This window comes from Hydra vulgaris, chromosome 08 (genome assembly GCF_038396675.1).
Source record: "Hydra vulgaris chromosome 08, alternate assembly HydraT2T_AEP".
NCBI lineage: Eukaryota > Metazoa > Cnidaria > Hydrozoa > Anthoathecata > Hydridae > Hydra > Hydra vulgaris.
Window position 1 is genome coordinate 36,447,501 of NC_088927.1, and position 22,966 is coordinate 36,470,466.

At 27.8% G+C, this 22,966-nt stretch overlaps 1 protein-coding gene across 2 annotated transcripts in view; it reads left to right on the plus strand.

Moving 5' to 3' along the window:
* LOC100210491 (transmembrane channel-like protein 7) overlaps positions 1 to 22,966 on the plus strand; it is a 120,915-nt gene that overhangs the window by 16,986 nt on the left and 80,963 nt on the right. For both annotated transcript variants that reach the window (XM_065803602.1, XM_065803603.1), the window contains exons 3-4: positions 3,290 to 3,377; positions 9,441 to 9,522. In XM_065803602.1, the coding sequence (XP_065659674.1) occupies positions 3,290 to 3,377; positions 9,441 to 9,522 (170 nt within the window). The remainder of the gene's footprint in view (positions 1 to 3,289; positions 3,378 to 9,440; positions 9,523 to 22,966) is intronic.

Sequence of the window (22,966 nt, forward strand, 5' to 3'; positions counted from 1 at the left end):
GAAATAAAGCAGAATGCCTGAATGGTAAGTGCAAATCCACAAATATTATATATAAATGCATCATCGCAGCAAAAAACCAACCCAGCAAAGTTTATATAGGATTAACGGAAGGTGAGTGGAAAACCAGATACAACAACCACAAATCGTCATTCAACAATATTAAATACAAAAATTCTACCGCCTTATCAAACTATGTCTGGGATTTAAAAAACAATTTTAATAAAACCCCTATGCTAACATGGTCTATTCTCAATTCAGTACCCCCCTACTCAAATATTTCCAAAAGATGCCCACTATGTCTGTATGAGAAATTTACTATTATATCATATCCAAAACCTGAAGAACTGTTAAATAAGAAAACCGAAATTATATCAAAGTGCCGCCACAAAAATAAATTCTTATTAAAAAATTACAAAGCTCGCTACAAACCTGACTAACAACTATAAATAAAAATAACTATACTAATCTGCTCCATATATCTCTAGGCTAACTAATAAATTACTCACATACACAGCTTTTGTAATATATTTCATAATATTATGTATATTTTTATATCAATTTTAATTCTTATTTTTATTTTATTATTTTTTAATACACAAATAATACACATTAACACATAAAGAATACTTTAAACAACATTAAACATATAACTATTTCACAGTTATTAGCCAACTAAAAACAAATTAATAATATTATTAACCTAACTACTAATCAATTTCCGTCCCGTAATGATCTAAATTACAAATATAAACCGTAACGTCCACTAAACAAATCGTAGCAAAATTAAACTTTTACTACTTGCCTGATGATTGTGATAACACATGAAACTCAGAGTTGCAATATTAAATTATATTATAAGCATTAGCATTTAGCTAATTCATGGTACTGCGGGTAACAGTAACATATATACTATAAATATATATATATATATATATATATATATATATATATATATATATATATATATATATATATATATATATATATATATATATATATATATATATATATATATATATATATATATATATATTAGGGGTATGACTAAAAAGCACATTTCATTTTTTTCGAAAGATGAACTTGTATTAACTTAAAATAATAATACTTTTTTCCAAATTCGAAAAAAACTTCACCAGTGCAGATAAAAGTCTCAGCTGTCTAAAAATGCAAAAAATTCAAGTTTTTGTATTCATAGTAGTGGCAGGGTCACTTAACAAAATTTCAAAAATACCATGAGAGTTATTTTTGTAGCTTGATCTTACCTACTTTTAGATTATGTTTTGTTTTTTGGTAATTATGATTGGAAGAGTTAATTTTAACCATTTGCAATCATGTATATGTTTAAGAGGTTGGGGGTTGTTTGGGGAGGCTTTTTACTTTTTTTTTATGTACTTTTTGTAATAGTACATTTTTTATTTAAAGAAAAACTATTTTAAGATTTTTTAGCAGTTGTTTTAAATTTTAAACAATGATAAGCTACAACAATTAAGTTTCCTTCTCCGTCTACTTTTGTTTCTTAAAGTTTCAATGAGGTCTTGACTAGTCTGAAGTAATGTCATTTTTTAACAAATCAAAAAAAAATCAATTTTTAGGTTTATTTTAATTGTTATATAATTTGAAGACTGTTTGAGCTAATTCAAGAGCTAATTTATGTAATTACTTAATTAAAAGTAATTACTTTACAGATAATGAATAAGTATAGGAACAATATACTTTTTAAATTTTCTAAAAGACTGGAGATACTGTCTATCTTATTATCTCCATTATTGCAAGTATCTAAACATTTTATTGTCTTCTCAAATTTTTTACTAACCAACCTTTGTTTGTTTCCTGATGGACTCTTATAACCTTTAAATTTTTTTCTTACTTCACTTTCTATTTTGCAAAATTTTTTTCACGCAACATTTTTTGAACATGCAATCCTTTCTAATCATTGAGAAAACTGACATCTTCTTATCACTTTTTAAAACTTGTTTTTTAAGATTTTTTTTTATTTTTCATTAAATAAATCTTTCTGTTTTAAACCACATTTTTGTCTTAATGGTTTTGTGTTCGTTTAAGTTCTTTCTATTCCTTTTTTAGTCAACATTCTTGTCTCTAAATGGCATATCAAAAGTAAAAGAATTAATTAAAGATGTTGTAACTAAAAACATTTATATATTGATATTTTTATCATAAAAACATATTAATTTGTTATTAAGTCAATTTAAATTTGGACTGAATTGTAAATTTATAAGCATTTTACTATAATAAAGTAAATATCTGATATGTTAGTCAGTATTTTCTTCACCTAATAAAAGGTGCATGGTAAATTTTTTTACCATGAGACAACCTCTTATTTCAATATATTAAGCCGTAAAAAATTAGACATGAAGCTATATTAGTTGTAGAAATGTTTGGAAAATTAACACAAAATAACCTCTGTAATACAGTTTTCTTAATATGCAAGTGTTATTGGTTATGTATTATGTGTAATGTGTTATATATAATTTCAATTCTTTTTCCTACATGTAAAACGTCAGAATGATATATTTTTTTTTAACAATTGCTTGTTGAAATTTCTTTTATTTACAAAAAAATTAAAAAAATTTTCACAAAATTATTTTTTGACTCATCCTCTCTCCTCCTACTCTCGACAACCATTGAAACATTTAGAAACAAAAGAAGGCTGGAAAGCAAACTTAATGGTTGTAGCTTATCATTGTTTAAAATTTAAAACAACTGATAAAAATTTGGATAAAAACCATAAGTCTTTCTTTAAAAAAAAATGTACGATTACAAAAATGTTTTATATTTAAAGTAAATGAAACCTCCCCCCCCTCCAACCTCTCAAATATACACATAATTGCAAATGTCTAAGATCAACTCTTCCCATCATTTTTACCAAAAAAACAAAACATAATCTAAAAGTAGATAGATCAAGCTACAAAAATAACTCATGGTATGTATTTTGTATTCATAGTAGTGACCCTGCCACTACTATGAATACAAAAACTTGAATTTTTTGCATTTTTAGATAGCTGGGATTTTTATCTGCACTGGTGGAGTTTTTTTTCGATTTGGAAAAAGTATTATTATTTTAAGTTAATACAAGTAAAAGTTCATCTTTTGCCGCAATGCCATTTCCGAAAAAAATGAAATGTGCTTTTTAGTCATACCCCTAATATATATATATATATATATATATATATATATATATATATATATATATATATATATATATATATATATATATATATATATATATATATATATATATATATATATATATTTTTTTTTTAAATTTTAGGAACATTCAAAAATTAAGAAGAACATCTATGAAATATCCAGGAAAAGAACTTTCTTATTGGAAAGCATTAAAATTAAGGACAGCAATGGTAAGTTGTTATTATGTTGTGTTCTCCTATTCTCTGTAGCTCTAATAAAATTTTTTATTATTATAAAACTTTTGTTCTTTCCTAATTAAAAACTTTTATATTGATTATAAATTGAAGTAATATATTCATAGCACAAATTAAGTGATTGTTAATTGTGAAATCCGCAAATATTTCTTGTTTTCAAATTCTCAGTTGTTAAAAACCATGAACACTGTTTTAATGAAAGGGTCAAGTTATCATATTGAAGAAAATAATGAAAAAAACTACACAATAAATTTCCGACTGCAAAAATCATAACAGTCAAAGCATACATCTTTATATTTATTGTTTGTTTAAACACCAGTTAGTTCAAGTATTATAAATAAAAAAAAGTTTAGAGAAAAAAAAAAATTACTAAAGATCCTAAAAAAATGTGCGGCAATTTAAAAATCAACAAAAAAATATATTAAAGTTTAAGTTTTGCGCATTGTTCAAAACATTAAACTCTAAAGTCCAGTTATTTATTTATGTAGAACATTGTTCAAAACATTAAACTCCAGTTTTTGTTTTTGAGAAACTTTAAAGAGTTATTTATTTAAAAATGTTATAAATTATATATTAATTGATAATAAAATTAATAAGAAAAAAACATATTTTAAGATATGTTAATTACAGTTTTTTTTGTTTTGTTTTAAAATAACTTAGTGGTTTAATTAAGTTCCTCTGTCTTTAATTTTAGATGAAAATCTGCGTTAAAGAGTTACCAGCATTTAATTGATTGTTATATTTGATAAAAAAATATTGAATAAAATTTAAATAAAATATAAAAGTTGTTGTCATTTCTTTAATTTATAATAATTAGTCTAAATTAACGGATTTGAGTTTTCTTAATTACAACAATAAAGTAGAACAATAATTGTCTGAATTTGTTTGACTAAATGTAAATATGAAATTAAGTATTCTATTTTTAGATTCACAATTACAAATTCAAATACAAATAATTTTCTATATATTAACTTACAAATATTTGTTATTTAGGTTAAGAAAAAAAAAAAAAAAAATATTTTTGACTTAAAAAACATGTTTTAAAAACAATCTAGTTTAAATACAAAAATTTTTATCTTCAAAATAAACATATAAATTTATATCTTTAAAATGTTTGAAAATCCAAGTCAAATTGTTTTTCATTAACTAAAAATACTTTTCAATTAAATAGAAATGTTAAAAACATTTATCAAATACAATTAAAACAATATAGGATATTATTTAAAAAATAATAAAAATTTCTTATATAATTTATTTTAATATAATTTATAAGAATATGTAAAATTTTTTTTTTAAAAGAATATTAAATTATAATTATTTATAAAATAAATAATTATAATTTAATATTTATTTAATTTATGAAACATTTTAAAAAGACCTACCGCTCTAAAAAACAATTTATTCAAAAAAGGGCGAAAATGTGCGGCTACATTTTTCACTAAATTTTTCTTGAGCAAAATTAGCATCAAAAATGCTGAGACTACCTTGTAAAGGTCAGGTTATCCTGCTTACGATTAGATCAGGTTATACTGCTACTGGTAACATGTAACCCAGTACAATCTGGTTCATGTCCTGCTGCCTTGTAGGATACGCCTTTTTAGGCAAATGCTAGGAGATGCAAACTTCGACTTAAAACACCCCCTGCCTTGGGGCTCTTGGTTAAGTAAAGGCTAGAGATGGTGTCTCAATAAAAATACTCATCTTGGGCAGATGTTAATGCATCCAGCTACTGTCTTGTAGAAGGCCTCCTAGGCAAAGACTTAAGGGGTAAACAGATTCTATCTGTTGACAAGCCTCGCACCCCTTCTTTATCTATTAGGCTGGCGCAAATGTATTTTTAATACTTTGTTTCCAGTTTAGGATGTTGAATGCTGGATCTTCTTGACTCAATGCATGGGTTTTGTTTGTGTCTCTGTTTTTATGACTAGGCAACTCATTCTATTATCTCCTAATGAGGGTACAGCTCCAAAACTCAGTTTTATGATTCTGAGGTCGGCTGGTAGTCAGGTTTCCCGAACTCTGTGGTAGCTCTCAGAGAGGCTGATTCTATCAACAGCTGAAAAATATCAAAGTATTAACAGTGCCATGTTGCGCATGGATGCTGTCCCTGTTTGTACTTTTGGTGCGCATTGCGGAGGCCACATTTGGAGCCCTTTGTTACGGCTTAGGATTTATTAATAGTAATGAGGCGATTGCTTGGGTTATTAAGCAGTGTTCTGAGTACTATCTATGCTTTGAGTCAAGTCCTTCAATCAAATTTCAAAATGAATAAAGTACCAAAAACTATAAAACACAAAAAACCATCATCATCACCACGTTCTCTGAACCTATCATTCACTAATATTCGTGGTCTTCGAAGTAACTTTTCTTCTGTTGAGTCTTATCTCTTGCAAAGTTCACCAGATCTACTTGCTTTTTGTGAGACTAATTTGAGTTTAGCTGTCTCATCTTGCGATCTTAGTGTTGATGGTTATCTTCCTTTAATTCGTAAAGACTCCAACAGTCACATGCTTGGCCTGGGCATTTACATTTGTAAGAATTCACCCATTTGTTGGCAAACTAGGTTTGAATCCACAGACTATTCTTTTATGTGATTTTGTTTAACATCACTTCACTCTATCACCTTTCTCTTTGTTCTATATCGCTCTCCTTCATCTTAAGACTGTACTCTTTTTGATGTTGTTTTTGATCATATTGACCAAGCCCTCTCTCTTTATCCATCAGCTAATATTGTTGTTGTTGGTAACTTTAATGCTCACCACTCTGAATGGCTTGGCTCTAGTGTCAGTGACTATGCAGGCATTAAAGTCCACAACTTTTGCCTTTCTTAATCCCTAACTCAAATAGTCAACTTTCCAACTCGCAATCCAGACAACCCGAATCATTTACCTTCTCTACTCGACTTATGTCTTGTTTCTGATTCTAGTCAGTGCTCAATTTCCGCACATTCACCCTTAGGTGCTTCTGATCACGATTTGATCTCTCTAAAACTAATAACTCATTCTTCTTTATTACCTGAAGCCCCCCTATTATCATACCTCTTACAACTACATTAAAGCTGACTGGGATTCTTTCCATGATTTTCTTTGTGATGGCCCTTGGGTAGAAATTTCTTGTATTCCTGTTGACAAATGTGCTTCCTACAGAACATAACTGAAATCTTTTATTTCCTCTCGACGATTCCAAGTCAAGCCTCATTCTCCTCCCTGGTTTTCCTCACACTGTACTGCTGTGATTGCCAATCGAAACCGTTACTTCCATATTTATCAGCAAAACAATTCTTCAGAAAACAGATGTCTGTTTATTACTGCTAAAAACCATTGGATAAAGGTTTTGTCTAATGCCAAAACCCGCTATTCTCAGGTCATAAAATCTTGTATCTTATCTCAAAAATTAGGCTCTCGTGACTTCTGGAGAATCTTTAATAGTATTAATAATAAGGGCAAATCTGTAATTCCACCTCTCTTGTATGGTTCAGACTTTGTCACCTCATCTAAAGACAAAGCTGAATTGTTTGCTGAAAACTTTTCGTCAATATTATCTCTTGATTCCACTAGTTGCATTCTACCTGATATTGCCAACAAACAGGTTGATCCATTGCTTGACATTCGTACCACTCCAGCTTCTGTATCTAAAGTGATTTCCTGCCTAGATTCTTCTACAGCTTGTGGCCCGGACAACATACCTGTTATTGTCTTGCAGAAGTGTTCTCTGGACCTGTCGTCTATTCTCTTAAAACTATTCAACAAGTGCTTATCAGAGTCTTGTTTGCCAGCCTGCTGGAAAGTGGCATCTGTTATACCTATTTTCAAAAATTCTGGAGAGCGATCTGATTCGTCTATTTACCATTCCATTGATTCTTCTAACTATCATAAGCAAGGTTTTTGAATCTTTAATTAACAAGCACCTTATTTCTCATCTTGAATCTAATAACTTACTTTCTGACCATCAATATAAGTTTCGATCTTCTCGTTCTACAGCTGATTTGCTAACAGTAGTAACTGATAGGTTTTATCGTGCATTAGATAAAGGTGGAGAGGTTAAGGCCATCGCTCTTGACATTCTAAAGCTTTTGATAAAGTTTGGCATGCTGGTCTTCCTCCATAAGTTTTCTTCTTACGGTGTATCTGGCAACATCTTTAAGATTATTGAATCCTTCCTTCCAATCGTAGTATAAAAGTTGTCCTCGATGAACAGCACTCTTCTTTTTATTCTGTAACTTTAGGGGTTCGTCAAGGTTCTATTCTTAGCCGTATACTCTTTTTAATTTACATCAATGATCTTCCAGATATTCTCACATCTAATATGGCATTGTTTGCTGATGATACTACCATTTATTCTTGTCGTGATAAGAAACCAACACTCTCTGATTGCTTGGAGGGGGCATTTGAGCTTGAAAAGGATCTTGCTTCTGGCACAGCATGGGGCTCACAGTGGCTGGTGAACTTCAGCACAGATATAACTCAATTTTTTTCAGCAAATCGTTATTGCAATAATTTAGATCTTCCTATATTTATGAACGGTGTAGATGAAGAATAGATGACTCGATGAGTCATCTACTCTTCATCTTCTAGGATTAACTTTTACTTCCAATCGTTCTTGGAAACCATATATCAAATCAGTTGCAAAATTAGCATCTGCTAAGGTTGCATCTCTTTATCGAGATCGACACTTTCTTACTTCAGATTCTATTCTCTATCTCTATAAATCTTAAATCCGGCCTTGTATGGAATACTGTTGCCATATCTGGGGTGGTTTTTCTAACCATGCCCTTTCTCTTTTAGACAAGGTGCAAAAACATATTGTAAACATAGTTGGATCTGCTCTTGCAGCCAACCTCCAACCATTATCACATCGTCGTAATGTTCCTTCTCTTTATCTTTTCTACAAATACTAATATGGGCACTGCTCTAAAGAGCTAGCGTCTCTTATGCTATCTACTAAAATTCATTCTTGTGTTACTCTCCTCCTTTTTCTGTGACTGTTTCTTGCAAGTCTCATCCTTTTTCTGTAACTGCTCCTTAGTGCTCCAAAAATGCTTATTCCATTTGTTTTTTTCCTCGAACAATAGCTCTTTGGAATTCGCTCCTACATCTTGCTTTCAAGATTCATATAATTTGCAATCCTTCACGTCGTCCTTCAATTGTTATCTTGCTCTACAATCTTCATCTTTTCTCTTCCAGTAACTTCCAACTTTAATTAATGTTTGCTTGCAGCTTTGTTGGAAGCAAAGATGTTTAAAAAAAAAAATTATAGTATTGTATATTTTTAAGTTTGTATGAAATATAGCAATCCAAAGTAATATGTTTAAAAAAATGACTGAGAATAAATAATAAATTATCTTAAAAAAAAAAAAAAAAGACAAATAATATAGCATTGTTAACAAGAAATTATTTCTATGTATGCCTAAAGTTGCATAAAATAACAGATTTTTTCAGTGAATCTCTGAAGTTTTTGTGTTTTTTTGTTTTGTTTTCTGTCTCCTAAGTTTCTAACCCATATAATATCTTTGTCTAACCCATATTATGTCTGTGTCAAACCCATATTAACGTTGTGTCTAATCTATATTATGTGTTTCTAACCCATTATATGTCTGAGTCTAACCCATATTATGTTTGTGTCTAACCTATATTACGTTTGTGTCATGCTTAATAATTGATGTTTAATGTTACTTGTATTCATTTCAAGGTAATAATTAAGTGTAATAAACATATTTAAAAGAATATAAGAAATTTCTTATTATTCTAACAGGGAAAAAAAAAACTGTGTTGAATTTCTACTAACATCTTACAAAACTTTTTATATGTTTGTATTTCAATGAGTTGAATGGTACCATTACAACTTGTCCATATTTCTCTCAACATTTTTTAAAATCTTATACAGACCAGAAAAAGTTATTCAAATTATTACAACTCTTTACTAGAGTTGTTTTAGTATTACTATGAACTGTTTCCATTCATCTTTTAAACAAGTCTAAAAGTTATAAATAAAAAATTATAAACCTTATCTTTTAATTAATGTATTTTATTATTCAATCAGGCATTGGCCTTATTTAAATCTCATGGAAAGGATTGGTTTAATGGTTTAGAACTTTGGAGAGGACAATTAAAAGAAGTAGAAGGTTTTTTGATTTATTTTTGTTAATTTTAGAACATTTAAAAATAATTTTATAAAGTTTAAATATAATTTTAGATTTCTTAAAGTCTTTTTATTATTTGATGTTTTTTTTTAATGCTTTTATATACAGTATGTCAAAAAAGTCTATCACCCCCTGTTGATTTTTCAATAAAAACAAAATTTTATATGCTTAAATTTAGATTTTTGACCTCAATTTTTTTTTATATTGAATTTATTTCAAAAAACATTTCTATAACAAGAAATTAATACTCTTATACTTAAAACAAAAATTATCCACTAAATTAGAAAAAGTGTATCACCCCCTAACATTTTTTAACTTTTCTGTTGTTTAAATTAGTAAAATTGCAGAAAATAAGCCAAAAACAATCAAATTTGATTGATAGAAGTTGTTCTAACTAATTTTTTAGCAAAGTTTGTTTTCTTTTTAGGTTCTTAATAAGAAAATTATGGCAAAAAGATATGAAATTCATGAATCAGTAAAAAAACTGATCCTGGGACACTATAAAAGTGGAAAAGGATATAAAACTATTTCTAAAATAGTCCATGTTAAGCCTAATAGTGTAGGAAATATCATTAGAAAATATAAAAAAATGGGTATTGTTAAAAATTTGCCAAGAAAAGAATGCCCAGCTAAGACTACCCAACGCATTGATAGAGAAATTATTCGAAAAGTTGAACAAGATTGAGGATTATCTGCACCAAAGCTTGCGAGAGATTTACAAACAGATCATGGTGTAACTATAAATCCTCAAACTGTTCGCAATTGCTTGAAAAATCGAGGTTTTGTAGGTAGAGTTGCTCCAAATAAGCCTTTTTTGAGTAAAAAGAATCAAAAGAAAAGATTGGATTGGGCTAAGAAACATTCAAATTGGACTATTGACCAATGGCAAAAAGTTTTATGGTCTGATGAAACAAAAATATGTTTGTTTTTCTGATGGTATCATATGAAAAAGGAGAAAAAATGCTGAACGCCTAAATCCTAAATGTATGAGACCAACTGTCAAGCATGGGGGAGGTGACATTAAGCTTTATTATAAAATTTTAATATAACATATACTTCTAACTTATTTTTTCCTCTTATCATAGGTCAAATGATGGTTTGGGGCTCTTTTGCTTGGAGTGGTGTTGGCGAACTCGAATTCATTGACGGAATAATGACAAAAGAGGTTTATACTGACATTCTGAAGCGAAAACTGAGATCAAGCACCAGAAGTGCTGGCTTATCTCGTAATTTTATCTTTCAACAGGATGGAGATCCTAAACACACATCAAAGTTAGCTACTGAGTGGTTAAAGAAAAACAGTATTAAGATGTTAGATTGGGTTCCTCAGTCACCAGACCTAAATCCGATTGAAAATTATGGAATTATAAAATTAAAGTAGCTGATCAAAAACCATCCAGTTTGTCGCAATTAAAGGCAATTCTCATTGAGGAGTGGGAAAAATTTGACACACAATGGCTTAAAAACTTAGTAAATTCAATGCCTAAAAGATGTCTTGCAGTCATCAAGGCAAAAGGCGCACAAATAGACTATTAATTTTATATTAGCAAAATAATTATATAAGGGGTGATAGACTTTTTCTAATTTAGTGGATAGTTTTTGTTTTAAGTATAAGAATAATAATTTCTTGTAATAAAAATGTTTTTTGATATAAATTCAATATTTAAAAAAAAAATTTGTGTCAAAAATTTATATTTAAGCGTATAAAAATTTGTTTTTATTGAAAAACCATCTGGGGGTGATAGACTTTTTTGACATACTGTATATATATGTGTATATATATATATATATATATATATATACATATATATATATATATATATATATATATATATATATATATATATATATATATATATATATATATATATATATATATATATATATATATATATATATATATATATATATATATATATATATATATATATATATATATATATATATATATATATATATATATATATATGTATATATATATATATATACATATATATATATATATATATATATATATACATATATATATATACATATATATATATACATATATATATATATATATATATATATATATATATATATATATATATATATATATATATATATATATATATATATATATATATATATATATATATATATATATATATGTATATATCAACCTCGGAATTATATATACTAGCAGTAGGCAACCCGTAATATAGGTTTTTAGTAAATAAATTATTAATAATTTATTTTTTATTTGTTTTCTCTAATGAAATATAAATTCTTTTAAATATAAATACTTTAAATATGAATACTTTTTTAGTTGTGCTTACTTTTATTTTTTTTGGCTTCTTAGTTAAACTAAAATTGTAAGCTTCATTAAAGATACAGTTAACTATTTATTCCGCAACGTTCGAACATTAAATGCGCAAATCACAAAATCGTTTTGTTAAAATATGACTTGAATTCCATGCATAGATCATCCAAGTCTTATTTAGTAATTAAAAAAAAAAAAAAAAAATACCATAAAGAAAATGTCGATTTACTTTATATTAACATATATTTATTTCAGCATTCATACAATCCTAATTTAAAATAATGCAAAAAATATTTAGCGAAAAATGTCCGGTATATATTTTGCCTTGCGTTTGTCTTTACTTTGCATCAAAATTAGTTTTATTCAAAACTTTTTATTAATTTTTGTATAAGTCAGGTTGATAGAAATGTCGAAAAAAAGCAATTGCTTTTTTTCGACATTATTGAAGTAATTGTTACGCTTTACGTTAATACGAATTTAAGCAAAATCGATAAATATTTTCACATAAAGGTGAGCAATTAGTCTAAAAGCGTTGAATAAAGGCAATTGCTTTTTTTTATTCACCCGGCCTAATGAGCTGAAAAGGCTATAAAAGAGATGTTAAAACCATATATAGAACAGTTGTGTTTACTTTAATAATAAATTTTTTTATACACAAAAAGTAAATTTGTTTACATGATAAATAGTTAAATATGTAACAAAAATATTTAAAAAAAATCTATATAAAACATATTTTCTTTAAAGAACAATTAATGTTGAAGGCACTTGCCCAAATGAGTTATAATAGCCGCTATCTCCAGGACCGCAGAGTCAAGCATAGCCTATTGTAAAGAAAACCATATTAAAATAATTAAAAATATTTATTATAGATAGGGACGACGATTAAACATTAAAAAAGTTACATGATTCTATGCTAGTAGGAAAAAAAAGTTATAGAAAAATAAGTAAAAAGTAAAAAAAAAAAAAAGAAATTAAAAAAAGAACAAAATAGAAAGATTTTTAAAAACTACTTAATTTTGTGAGCACTTTGGCTATGGTGTTCATTTTTGAAACCAATAATATCTTTATCTTTAATGAAAAGCCAACTCGTTTAATCTCATTCAAAGAGCAAAAATATAAATAACACAAAAAATAAAAAAATGAGATATAAACAATTTTACTATAGTACAATTGTTTATATCTATAGTAATATCAAATGCTATATTGGCTTTTAGTGAATAATTAAAAGCAGTTAGAGAAACTACCTGTAATCATTTTTAACGATAGACACCACGGGAAGGTAAGCCAAGCTGTCTATCAACACAAAACATTACAACAATAACATCACAGCAATTATGCAAAGCAATAGCAAATAGCTTAAGATATTTGTAGGATGAAATTACACAAAATATTAACAGACATGTGTTTTATATATATATAGCTATAAAAGGCTAGACAACAGACATTAAATATAACAGTAAGGAATCGTCCATAAATTACGCAACGCAAAATATATCTAAAAACAGAAGTTGGAGATATTTAGCTCTTTTACTACATACACTGCAAGACACAACACTTGCTTGGCTAGTTTAACGGCCTAGCACTACACACACTTGCTTGGCTAGTTTAACGACCTAGCTCTACACATTTGGCTATGAATTATAACACTAATAACTATTTAAAAGCAGTTGTAACAGTAGGCAAAATGACAAAAACTGGTTGCATTTTCTATATTTTTTTTAAAAAAAATTAAATGTTTAATATTAAAACAATAATCATTTAAAATTCAAGTATATTTGTAAATAAAACATTTTTGAAAACCATTTATTAAATAATTCAAAATTTATGCTATTTTGTTAATGCAACATTTAGAATTTTATATGGAATTTTGGAACAAATGTTTAAACAAAAAAAAGGAAAAATGATAAATAAAAAGTACAATTGATATATTAAAGTATAATTAATAACTAAAAGTCATTAGATACATATCATACAGCTCGTGCTTGCAAGATATGAACATTTAGAAATGTGAAAAACCTAGATTATAAATTAAGAACATTAGAAAATATAACATTATTTGTGTAACATTTTTCAACGACCATATTTTGAATGTTATGTTTATCAATTTTGAAAAATAAACTATTAAATGCTCTAGTTCTTTGAACATGCAACATATAGTTGCCCATGAAAAAAACACTGAATTCGAGGAACAAATACCCGTTTACCACCGGAAACACCTGTCAAAACCTCTGCATCAATATAATTATTTTAAAGAGCGCAAACTTCCATTCGAGTGCCATTGCATAACCCAGTTTTGAGATCTAAATTTCTAAGTAGCATAATCACACAACCAATTTTCAATTTTAAACGATAAGGAGGCATACCTGAAGGAGTTAAGCTGTTCAAAAACTCAACAGGAAAGTTATTTCTTTCATTAATGTCATCAGTCTTAATTTGATCAGCACTTAAATAAATTTTGACTTCACCCGGTAGACATTCAAGCACTTCTTCATTAATTGATAATGAATCCACATTGGTAGGTGTTAAAATGACACGTTTAGAATAATCATTTTGCTCAGCATCTCCAAAAATCTTATCAACAATAGAGACATTTTCTCTAATAATGCACTGATAAGGTATTTCAATGCATCCTTTAAAAGAACCCTCTTCTTTGACAAGCATTGTTTCACTACCAAGTTTTAATAGCCATTGGGAAAATTCTCTTTCCCCATCATGTACTCTCATATTTTCCTTTAATGTAAATTTCTGCACCCATCGCCACTGTAAGGAACATTTTATACACAATTCTACAATTTCAGCTGGTTGTTCTCTTTTTACAACAGGCAGTATTTGCCTGAAGTCACCACCAAAAAGAATGACTTTTCCTCCAAACGGAGAGTTGTTGTTGCAAGCATCTTTTAACAACCTATCAATTGCATTTAAGGCATGTTTAGGTATCATGGATGTTTCATCAAACAAAAACAAACTAACTTGTTTAAAAAAATGTCCATGTATAGAGTTAGGGGTTACATTACATGTGCTATTATCCAATATTGGGACAGGAAGTTTGAATAAACCATGCAATGTAGATCCATTTGTAAGAAGAGTTGCTGCAATGCCAGTCCATGCAACTGTAGCAGATTTAAAACCCCTACTTATGGTTTCAGCAACCAAATAATTATACGTAAACGTTTTTCCACTACCAGCTGGTCCATCCATAAAAAACAATCTGGAATGTAGATTTTCTACACTTGGTTGCTCGTTCAATGCAGCAAGGAAAGCATTACTTACATTTAATTAATTGACATTAAGAAGCGGTCTCATTATATTAGCTTCGTCAATTGATTGCTGAACATTATCATTTAAATTTTCTAGATTAAAATCTATGAATTCATCAACAACAGGCAAATTATAATCAGATAGCGTTTTACCACTTTGATTAATAATCTTTTCGATTTGACGAAGAGTAGCTTGTTCAGCTAATATAAATGGAACTTGGCGATGAATGAAATCCTCCATCATAAAAGCTTTGTATGTATTCCAAAGATGCAAAGGGTCGTCAGGTTTACAAAAGGTTAAAATATCTGAAAACAGCTGTCTAATTTGGTTAGGCATTCGAGTTAAAACTGCCTCAGAAAGAGTATTCTGCCATTCAGTGCCATCTTGCAACAAACCTTTTAAAACACATGCTTCACGAAAGGTTTCAAGAACTATTCCATTAACAGTATGCAAATCCGCCCAAGATGTTGCTCCTTTTGCCGGCAAAAGTAACAATCTAAGAAAAAATAATTCTCCTGTTGGACTAACTTTATACATTCTTACTATCACCTTATTTCCACCTCTTTGTCTAACCTTCCATTTACAATGTTTATCATCAAATACAAAGTGATTCGGAATGTCTACATATGAATAGCGATGCGCTCCTTCATTTTCAGAATTTAATTTAAACCATGCCGTCAGGTGTGTATCGCTTGTTCTTCTCCTTCTCTAAAATACACAACCTTAAGACGGATAATAGTGTGAGACATATGACTTATAGGATACTCAAATATTCGCCACAGTGCCTCAGGTGCACTAACATAACGACAATCTAAAAATTTACTTCATTGTGATTAACCTGTTCACTTATCAAAACATTTACACAATCATGCCCTTTGTATATGTATTTGTACAAATATTTAACAGCCTTTACAGACATGCAAGCTTCAACATTAATGTGGGCTTGATGTGGTCTTAGATAACCAAGGATTGTAAGGTACCACCCAACGGTTATCTACATTGTTGCCTTGAATATTGATAACCAACCCATCATCATGACGTCTATATTGTGGATAACCATTGTGAACGGCTACTGTGTTGGCATTAAATTCTTTAGGATAATTTTTGCTGCACACTCCATCTTTTATGCAGGGAGATTTAGGATTCAGTATCCCACATGGGCCATGAATTATGCAAGTTTTAATAATATCATAAAGTTCATGATTAACAACCAGATTTGAATTTTCTGCACATATTAAATTATTGATATCCTGTGCTGTTTCAAGTTTACCATCATTGGCTAAATGAAGTAAAATGTGGGCATGTGGCAAACCACGCTTTTGAAACTCAATAACCTGAACATGCGTTACAACTTTGCCTAATACACCATGCTTGAATATATCATTGAGGAGGTTATTTAACTTGAGTTTAAATACTCGAATGACCAAATCAGGTCTATCATTTGCAGTCTGACCTGGATATAAACTTTCTGTTATTTCACGCCATTTTGGGTTGCAAGTAAAAGTAATAAAAAGATCTGGTTTACCATACTTTTTAATAATTGCCATAGCATCTTCAAAATTTTCTTTTAAAGCTCTAGGACTTCCTACATAAGATGATGGCAAAATAACTACTCACCCTGGTCTAACATTGCGTTCGTTCGTAATGTTGTTAACATGTTCATGTAAGGCATCATACTGCTCGCTTCTCAGTTTATTTTGATTATTTCTGATAAAAGCAAGACGCTGGCCTTCAATTTTTACATATGCATCTACAGCATATTGCTGAAATAGTTTCTTGCCATAAAATAATGAATAGAAAAATTGCCAAACAGAAAGTCTATAATTGTAGAACTGAGATAATGTAACATGATTTCTAACCAGCGTGGCACGCTCAGGGTTATGTACTAACTGATTATGCCAACCAGCATCACCTCTTGGGAAAAAGAGAGGATAAACTTGGGAAAAAGAGAGGGTAAATAACAGCTTCCCTAGAAGTTGGGGGAGCACCATCTTTGCCAACAAATACAACTTCATCATGTAAAGGTAGATTATAGCGATGCCTATCACCCCCTTCAAGTAAAGACATTTTTACAACAGAAGCTTGGCGACCTTCTATAGCCGCTTGATGAATTTCCTCATCTTCTACTTCAGCCATATTTTTAAATGCAAGAACAAATGGACTTTGTTCAGTAATTATAGTTTGCAATTGAAACATTAAATCACGTAAACAAAGATCATTACCACGTTGTTGCATTTTAAAATTTACTGCTGCAAGTGGATCATATATATATAGTTGAGAATATATTGGGGGAATATCTTGATCTGGCCTAAGATTACCTGCACGATGATAAATCTGGCCACATATTTTAAAACACGGAGGCCCATGATTTATTGATTGAACTACAGTTGCTTTAAAAGAAGCAAAAGAAAGACAGGCATTATAATTTCGAATATGTTTTAAAAAATTTACATTAGCATTACGATCTACATAATTCCCTGTAAATAAATCCTGTAAAACTAGTGTAAATGGTGAAAGGGGAGGTAATGCTACCTTACTATTATGGCAACATAGAAAATGTGTTTCATCTGGAAATTTCTTAGCACCACAGTGCTGACAAATTTGATTCATTTCTCCTATATAATTATAATCTGAAATAGCATTACTTCTTGCTATAGAATACATTTGTCCTTTGTCGAACAGATCTTCTTACATTTTGGCGATGATTAACTTCACCTCAATTTAGCCTATTTCTTTCATTTTGGCGACGATTAACATTATCTCGATCAATCCTATTTCTTTCATTTTGGTAATGATTAACTTCATCTTGATTAAGCCTATTTCTTTCATTTTGTAAATGAATAATTTCATCTCGCCTAAGTCTATTTCTTTCATTTCGTCTACGATTATTTTTAACACGCCTTATAGCACTTACATTGTCTTATAAATACATAACTTCATCTAGCCCATCATCCATTTCAATGTCATCATTATCATTAAACATATTTATCAAAGCAACACTAATTATTTCTTTGTTTTACTACTCTAAAGTTAACAATAAAATAAAAAAACTTAATAACTAAAATAATCTTATTCGAAAAATTATAAAATAAAGAAACCAAGTAAATGCAAAATAAAATTAATTTGCCATCATCAAAAGTAATACACTTGTATTACTTTTTTTTAAGTTTATTTAATTAAAGTTAAGAAAAACCTGCAACCATATTAACAAAGAATTTATTTTGTTTCTAATAAAAAAAATTTAGAAACAAACAAATATCCTTTTTTATTAGAAACAGTAAAATGTTTCTAATAAAGTATATATATATATATATATATATATATATATATATATATATATATATATATATATATATATATATATATATATATATATATATATACATACATGCATATATAAATGCATATACAACTCTGTAAACATGAATTTTCTAACAATCTAAATCCTAATAAATTACAAATAGTTAAACTTAAATAAAATTGTATGAAAATGATTAATGCTATATTAAATATAGAAAAGCAAACATTTAATAACACAATTATATCCTAAACCACAATTCATTCATGCAAGAGAAATTATTATACACTTATTGAAAAGCCAGAAACATTTTTTTCAAAGAGCAAAGGTTTTAACAATACTATAGATAAATTTTATTTATAACAAAATGTTGTCATGGCTTTTATCCCAATTATTAAAAGCATGTGAAAGCATGAAACCACCCATAAATATCTTTTAACAGTAGACCCCATCTAATAATTATAGTAACTTATATTTTTAATATTAACATCTAAAACACGAAGCTTTAAATTTAAAAGTACAATATAAAAAATGATTACAATAAACTAATTACTTAATAAAATTTTAAAAAGATTTTATATTACCTATCATTTCAAGCTACTAAACATTATCTACCTAATGTCAACTTAAACATTTTTAACTCATACCATAAAAGGTCATGACTTCTTTAAGAAAACGCTTGGTTAAGAAAAGTCTGGAAACTACTTAAAAACTAAGAAATAGTGTATTTTACAGAATACAGAATTGTAACTAATATCAAACAATAGGTATAACTATGCGCACTAATAATAATGATATTCACTGTGCTATTTCAGATAAAAGTCACTAATTTATGTTTCTGCTTGAAGAAATTATATTAATGTATTTATATTAAGAAACAAAAGCAGCGAGACACTAACATAAAGATAAGCCAAACAGGGTTGCCACTCAACCTGGAAAACCTGGAAAACCTGGAAATAGCATGAATCCCAGGGAAAACCTGGAAAACTCAGGGAATTTTTTTTTTTTTTTAAAATCAGGGAATACTCAGGGAAATTTTTTTTCCCATTTTCGTAAAATAGTTATTTATCAAATTATTTACAATAGTTTAAACTAGTTAAAATTCATAATGTATATTATTAGTAATTTTTTATATAATTGTACAATTTATTTTAAATTTGGTTTGGTTTAATCTCACAATGATGTTTATAACATTTTTATTTTTCAAAAGTGTTGCCACACTTTTAAAAAAATAAAATAAAAAATATTATCTCAAAATAACTTCATAAAAATATTTAAATAAAAAATCTAGAAAGTGACATCCTTTTCTGATAACCTTCCTTTCCCTTGTACTTTTTTTTCCCTTTTTATCTTGACCACAACCCTATTTGCGTGATGTCCTTTATGGATGGACCCTAAATAAAATAATATAAAAATGTATTATATTCAATTTTATAATTTGTAATCATTTTATCTATAAATAAATAATATGGTTGTAAGAAGAATGCATTTTTTTAGAGTTAATAATAAATAAAATGGATCAAACATTTTTTTCAAATGATTGGCTTACTCACCCAGAATATAAAGAATGGCTTGTAAAAACTAATGACAATAAATTTGCTAGATGTAGCAGTTGCTGCAAAACCTTTAACTTATCAAAAATGGGAGTTCAGGCAGTTAAGAGTCATAATGAAGGTAAAAAGCACCAAGTTAATGTTTTAGCTAAATCCAGAAGTCACTTTTTTAAACCTGTTGCAAAAAATTCTACTATTACACCAACAGTACCCCTGGCAGTCGGTCAAAGAACTTTAGAACTTGTTGTTGCTTCTAATGAAGAAACAAGATCTGAAATTAAATGGGCTCTTGCAACTGTTATGTATGGATTGTCAAACAATGCTTCTGCTAATATGAGCCAATTATTTACTAGTATGTTTCCAGATAGTAAATTTGCATTAGGACTAACATTAGGAAGAACAAAAATAGGGTATATGATTAATTTTGGGTTAGCACCATATTTTAAATCGTTACTTCTTGAAACCATCAAAAGTTCACCATGTTATGTTGTCTCGTTTGATGAATGTTTAAACAAAGTTACGCAAAATTGTCAAATGGATATTATTGTTAGATTTTGGAATACTCTAGAAAACCAGGTTAATGTGCGATATTTGAATTCAGTTTTTCTTGGACACTCTTCTGCAGCGCATATACTTAAAGGTTTTAATAAAGAAATAGAATGTCTGGACTTATCTAAAATGATCCAAGTATCTATGGATGGGCCTAATACAAATTGGAAGTTTTTTAAAGAACTTTCTATATACCGAAATGAGTGTGAGTTAAATTCTTTATTTGACATTGGGAGTTGTAGTTTACATTCAATACACGGAGCTTTTAAGATCGGTTCTGAGTCTACATCATGGAATTTAAAAAGTATTCTTAAGGGAGCATATCAAATATTGCATGATACTCCTGCGAGAAGAGATGACTATAGCAGTGTCACTGGGTCAAATCGCTATCCATTAAGTTTCTGTTCAACTAGATGGATTGAAGACCAAGTTGTTTCAGATCGTTTAATTGAAATATGGGACAACATTGTAAAATTAAATAGATTTTGGGAAAAATTGTCAAAGTCCAAACAGCCTTCCTCAAAAAAATTTTTTAATGTTCAAAAAGCGTCGAATGACTTCTGGACTGTTTCAAAATTACAATTTTTCAGTTATGTTGCCAGTTTGTTCAAAACTTACTTGACACTCTATCAGACCGATCAACCAATGATTCCATACATGTACAATGACCTTAGGGAATTGATTACAAATATTTTAACTTTATTCATTAAACCATCAGTAATTCAAAGTTGCAAAAAAGGTAGTGATTTAAAACAATTAGATCTCTATAAAAAAGATTATTTGCTTCACGAGAAAGATTTTATTATAGGTCTTGCCGCCGAAGTTTCAATAAAAGAACTTTTAAAAAAAGATAAAATCACTCTTAATGAAGTAAAACAGTTTAGAAATGAATGTGTTTTATTTCTCACAAAAACCATGGAAAATCTGTTGAAACGTATCCCGCTAGACTCTGCAATCATAGCAAATGCAAGTTGTTTTGAACCAATCGAACTCAAAGCATCATCAATCGAGTTTAATCAAAATAAACTAAAAAGGTTGTTACATTATCTTGTTAGTTTAAAGATTATATCTGCAACACAAAGTGATAAAGTCATGCTTCAGTATTCTATACTTTTAAGAAATGACATGAAAATAAATATAGAAAAATTTCTTAATTTTGATAAAAAAAATCACTCGTTTAGATACCTTCTTTTTTCATCAACTGGATATAGTCAAACATAAGGAACTTTCTTATATTATCAAAATGATTTTAACTGTAAGTCATGGTCAAGCTTTTGTAGAAAGGGGTTTCAGCATAAACAAATCAATTCTAAACGAAAATATTCAGTCAGACTCAATAGTTTCGCATCGCATTATAAGAGATCATATGAGTTCTCAAAAAGTTCAAGCTGACACTATAAATATCACAAATGCATTAATGTTATCAGTTAAGTCAGCCAGACAACAGTATCAAATGAGTTTAGCAGAGAAAATTAATTCAAGGAAAGAGTGTGAATCAAACCACCAAAGAGTAATCTTATTAGAAGAAATTGAAGAAGTATAAAAAAAAAAGGCTTTACTTGTAACAGCATGTTGTATATTAAACAAAGATTTTATTCAATCTGTTGAAGATGCTGACAAAAATAATGATTTAACAATGCTTAAAAAAGCAACTGCTTTAAAAAGAAAATGTGATGAAACAGAAAAAGAATCAATGGAGTTAGATTCAGTTTTAGAACTATTAAATGCAAAGAAGAAACTTATTGATAAAGTTTCTTGCTAAAAACTGTTTTTTGTGTTCAATTTTAGAATTGATAAAAAATATTTGCATTGTTTCATTGTATTTAGTACATTTAGAATCTAATTAAATTATTTATATATATATATATATATATATATATATATATATATATATATATATATATATATATATATATATATATAATTATATATATATAATATATATATATTTAATTATATATCTATATAATATATATATATATTTATATATTTATAAATATATATAAATGTATATATGTATATATATATATATATATATATATATATATATATATATATATATATATATAAATGTATATATGTTTATATATATTTTTATATATATATATATATATGTATATTTATATTTTTGTAAATATACAAATATATAAATATATATATATATATATATATATATTTATATATATATATATATATATATATATATATATATATATATATATATAAATGTAAATATGTTTATATATATTTATATATATATATATGTATATTTATATTTTTGTAAATATACAAATATATAAATATATATATATATATATATATATATATATAAATGTATATATGTTTATATATATTTATATATATATATATATATATATATATGTACATTTATATTTTTGTAAATATACAAATATATAAATATATATATATATATATAATATATATATATATATATATATATAT